This window comes from Nerophis ophidion, linkage group LG05 (assembly GCF_033978795.1).
Source record: "Nerophis ophidion isolate RoL-2023_Sa linkage group LG05, RoL_Noph_v1.0, whole genome shotgun sequence".
In the NCBI taxonomy this organism is placed as follows: Eukaryota; Metazoa; Chordata; class Actinopteri; order Syngnathiformes; family Syngnathidae; genus Nerophis; species Nerophis ophidion.
In genome coordinates, this window is record NC_084615.1 from 70,940,775 (window position 1) to 70,946,003 (window position 5,229).

The 5,229-nt window shown below is 39.7% G+C and overlaps 1 protein-coding gene across 1 annotated transcript in view; it reads right to left on the minus strand.

Moving 5' to 3' along the window:
* Positions 1 to 5,229, minus strand: part of ctnna1 (catenin (cadherin-associated protein), alpha 1) — a 93,095-nt gene continuing 87,866 nt past the window's right edge. The window contains exons 17-18 of the mRNA XM_061901921.1: positions 2,228 to 2,362; positions 1 to 1,408 (exon numbers count right to left, since the gene is read on the minus strand). Of these exons, the coding sequence (XP_061757905.1) occupies positions 1,118 to 1,408; positions 2,228 to 2,362 (426 nt within the window). The 3' untranslated portion in view covers positions 1 to 1,117. The remainder of the gene's footprint in view (positions 1,409 to 2,227; positions 2,363 to 5,229) is intronic.

Below are 5,229 nucleotides of genomic sequence, written 5' to 3' on the forward strand. Positions count from 1 at the left end.
TATATTCAATCGTTTATTTATTGAGATAGAAAGCAGGCACATGATTTCGGAACAGTGTGCGCTAACGGGCTAGCTATCAAGAGCAAAAAAAAAAAAAAAAAAAAAAATCCACAGCAAAGTTGATTACTCATATATTTTCCAAACACAAAACACAGTAATGGGGGAAAAACAAAACAAAAAAAACATTAGCAAAATGGTTGTGCAGCGAAGAAAATGTAGTATTTACTTGTAGTCAGTACATAAATGCCCGTATGGGATTGTTTTACTAGTGTCAAACGGGCACAGAACCAAACAGGAAGATTTCCAAAAGCACATCATTTTACTGTTATGTCTAATGACACGTTTAAAGCTTCAATGATGTAGAAGGTGGAGTAATGTCTAAGCAGAAGGACGAAGGGAAGAAACCCATTTCTTTCTTTCCACACCTGCCTCCTAGGCTGAGAGGAGAAAAAAGAATGATCCCTCCATTTGGACCCATTCTTCAGTTGTGGAGGTTGGTCTCCATGACAGTAAATAAACGACACCCGGTTGGACTTCACCTATGCGCCATTATAGTACACGTATCGTTTCTATGGCCAAAATAAAGGCTGAGTGGTAAAATACAGCGTGGGTGGTATAGCCAGATGTGAGCGAATACAAATATATATACTAACTTTGGTTTGTCACAGCTGGTCCAAAACATATTCATATCTCACTTAGCCATACGTGTTTCAAACATGGTTGCGATAAGGCAGTTTGCATAGTCTCTATTTGTAGTGCTGATGTTACTTGGTCATAGTCCGACATCCCGGGAGGAAAAAAATATATATACCTCAGCAGAGTAGGTTAGACAAAAATACAAAAAACGATCACATGAATTCATATGTATAAATCTAATTTTCTACCATTAACATGACAGAATAAAAGTGGAAAAAATAAAGGAAAAATGCCTGTGCCTGATGCTTCTCTACTTTCCACAGGAGACGGCATCAAGCAAACCAGATCTGATGAACTTGAGATCGATCACTCACTCACTCCTGCACACACACACCACCTATGAAAAGATCTTCAAAAATACTTTAAAAGCTCTTTTAGACAAAATGCAAAGCTTGATCTCTATATAAACAAAAGGGAGGATTTAGATGCTATCCATAGCTTTGAACTCGCTCAGAGCCTGCACGGGGTTGATGTGCTTCTTTTGAGAAGATCTCTTGACCCGGTTTGTTTGGCCGTCATCCTGCTTCTCCCTCTTCACCAGGGGCTTCTTCTCAGGTGCCTTCATCCTCCACGAAATGGCGGGCATATTGAGAGCCTCCATTCCTTTGTTCTTGTGGTATTTGGTGGAGGCGACGTAGGACGCTTTCACGGTGGACACCACTGTGTTCATCAGATTCTTTGCCGCCTGAATGAGGGACATAGCGCTGTCCAACTGTTCACGTGAGAGAGGAAAAGAGCAGACAAAATGTTTAGCCTGTGAAAACAAAGGCGTCTTTGTTTGTGTCCAATAATCAACAACCTTTCCACGTTTTGACATATAAACATATGCAGGAATTCAAAAAAGGTCAGTCTAATTCAACCTCAGCAATTTAAAAGCCTGGAGACGCTGGTGACACTTATGCTAAGTGTTGAAAGCTCGGTCTTCTTAGCCCTGCGGAACAGGGGGGAGGAATTCATTATTTCATGCACCCAGAGCGTGCTATTACAATCACATTGACTGGCAAGTGGCTAATTAATGCTTTAACGGGCCTGTAAACATGGCCCTGATTGGAAAAAGAAAATGGGCATTTGGGCAATATATGCTTTTTTTAAATCATAAAAAAACATTATTTTTGTTACCAGGCAATTAACAACTATTTACATTAGAACTTCTGTACGGAGAGAACTTCCCAAACGTATTATATAATCTGATCTCAAGCAAGCAGCGCTCCCTATCAACAGTTTTGTTTACAAGTGTTCCGTGACATAACCAGCATTAGAAACTCTCTTTTTAGGATTTAAAACCTCTGCGGTTTTTGCATCTTCTCCCACTCCTTTCCAGGATTCAGTCTTGTTACCTTTGAGACTTCAACGCTGTCAACTTATTCCGTCCCCTTCAGGAGTTGTCAAAACATTTCAACAACAGTTAGGCTTATTTCATACGTCATTTACCAGCCCTTTTTCAACTACTCCACTTCTTCCGCCTCGCTTTGAAGAGACTAAATTATACATGCCTCCCCGGTGTCCGTGATTAAAATGATGGTGAACCTACCCCCGAGACAACCAGCTCTCCTCCCAGATTCTGAACTTCAGCCTTGACTTTGCTACAAATGTTGAGCTGGTGGCAATACAAGGCAATCCGCTCCAGGTAGGCGAGCAGGTCCTGCTTACAGGTCGAGTCCGGGCACTGCAAGACACAAAGATCTCATGTTAAACCGATCCATTTGTATGTGGAACAATGGGCAGTCGCAGTTTGTGCTTGTGTTTTTTGAACAGCTCGTGGCGGCGCAATGAATCAATTTTGTCACTTGAATTATTTGCTAGCACTTCTCAAGCTGAATATTTATGTTATTATTCTACTGACACGGTGATCTCGCACTTTATCAAGATGACTTAGTGACAGCATGACAGAGGTAAGGTAGACACCCACATTAGGAAGGTGCTCAGAGGCAAAATGACAAACACCCACAATGATCATTCTTTTTCTCAGCAGTTAGTCAAACCACATTGGAAATGCAAATTATATTACAAGGCAAGCAGTACCAAAAATTAGAGAGGTGCAAATAACATAGTAGCAAGTGGATTTCAATACAAATAATTGTCACTACAGTTTAGTCTGTATTCATGTGCCATTCTGTTGTATTTGTAAACATACTAAATGTTCCCTTAATTATGGGGAGGTGTTACGTTTCGCAAAGTATGGAAGAAATTAGTTATATAGTTTATACAATATGCATTTAACAAAAGCCCTCCACATATCTTTCACTCAAATACTTCTTATACTCTTAAAACACATCATACACTCTAAAACACATTCTAATTTATTTAACATAAACGTCTATGGGTCCTCAAATCTCAATGTAATTAATTATATTTTGAAATCTGAGACACCGCAGTAGGGGAGTCGCAAAGTGGTGAGGGGACAATCTGTACTAGATCTGTATCTTTCACATACTTAACAGTAATCTCACTCATATATTTTCTGAACACTAAATGATTGTCCCACATTACCATATATTTTTGTAAAAACTCCATTTAATTGTCCCACCCTCCAGCAGATAGTGCACTCTTTGAGCAGACAATGTTTCAGCATTTCTCTCTGTGCTAAATATTGGAGCATAAGGTTAGGCTTTACAGACTATGTATTAATAGTGGTGATGTCCACTGCCATGTGGAAGTAATAGCAACTTGTAAATAACTGGTTATCTGTATGTTGTTCTTTTTCTTGTTGTTCTCGTGGGAAATAATGCGTCAATTTTTGGTAAGGCGAGTATTTATTTAAAGGGGAAAATTATCACCAGACCTATGTAAGCGTCAATATATACCTTTATGTTGCAGAAAAAAGACCAATTGATTTTTAACCAATTTCCAAACTCTAAATGGGTGAATTTGGCAATTTAAACGCCTTTCAATTGATAGCCTGTCGAGCGATGACCTTTCACCCGTGACGTCACAACATGAAGCAATCCGCCATTTTCTCAATGCAGCAAGTCAAATCAGCTGTTATTTTTCAGATATCCTGCGACACTCAAACCAGATGCATTTCCAAAGATAAAGTCAACGAAATCTGCAATATTTGAAAATAGACCACCACTGAATCTGCCCGAGTGCGAGCTATTCAGGGATGACGGCAGTCTCTTCCCGGAGACGAGCGAGGTAAAATACCCTGGATATGATTTATGCCACTTCTTTTTCTGTCTCATTTTGTCCACCAAACTTATAAGGTTGTGCATGATTGCACAAAGGTGAGTTTTGTTGATGTTATTGACTTATGTGGAGTGTGCTTATCAGACATATTTGGTCACGGCATGACTGCAAGCTAATCGATGCTAACATGTTATTTAGGCTAGCTGTATGTACATATTGCATCATTATGCCTCATTTGTAGCTATATTTGCATCCAGCCTTTCCCTCCAGCCCACATTTAATGCCAAACAAACACATACCAATCGTTGGTTAGAAGGCGATCGCCGAATTCAACCTCACTTCCTCCCGTGCCGCTGTCTGTCGTGATATGGCTCAATAGCTTCAGTTTCTTCTTCAATTTTGTTTTGGCTACCTGCCTCCACACTCCAACCATCCGTTTCAATACATGCGTAATCTGTTGAATCGCTTACGCCGCTGAAATCCGAGTCTGAATCCGAGCTAATATCGCTGTACCTTTCTGTGCTATCCGCTATGTTTGTTTCTGTGTGATCACGCTGTGATGTCACAGGATAATGGACAGGTGGATATAACGACGGTTAAAATCAGGCACTTTGAAGCCGTTTTTCGGGATATTGCGTGATGGGTAAAATTTTGAAAAAAACTTCGAAAAATAAAATGAGCCACTGGGAACTGATTTTTTTGTTGAATGTTGCCTATTATTCGCAATCATTGTGAGAGACAAGACCATGCGTCCTTTTATTATTATAATTTTAAAGATAATAAAAAATACTTGGAGGATGCCGCTAATGGGAGTCACTGTTGTAGCCTTCAGAGCCCTCTAAGACAACTTCAAAAGAATCCAACATTTTGTATACACACTGCAAGTCTATATATAAAGTAGTAACTGACATGTTCATTCATAATATGTAAAATGTTCAATTTTTACCATATTTTGGTAATTTTAATCAATGCCGGAACTAATTCTTTGCCGCATTTATTTCCGTTACCATAGCAGCGCACGTCTGACTTCTGGCAACAACATGTGTTCCTACTTTCGGAAACTAACTGCTTGTGTGTGTTCTAATTAGGGCTGGGCGATAAATCGATATACTCGATATATGGCGGGTTTGTCTCTGTGGGATATAGAAAATTACTGTATCGTGATATTTGAGTATACGTTTTCACGCAGTAGCTTTTAGCTGCGGGCATTACACGAGAGGTGTTTAGCACTCTCTTGTCTCTCTTTCTCAATAAAACAAGCGCACCTTCTTACATACGTATACACCCTCCCGGAGCAGAGAGGTAGCGGCATGGGTAACATTTAGCTGTGTGGCGAATGGTAATAAAAGAGAAAGAAAGTGTGAATTTGGTAACGAATGAAGGAAGTATTAATTCCCGAGAAAAACA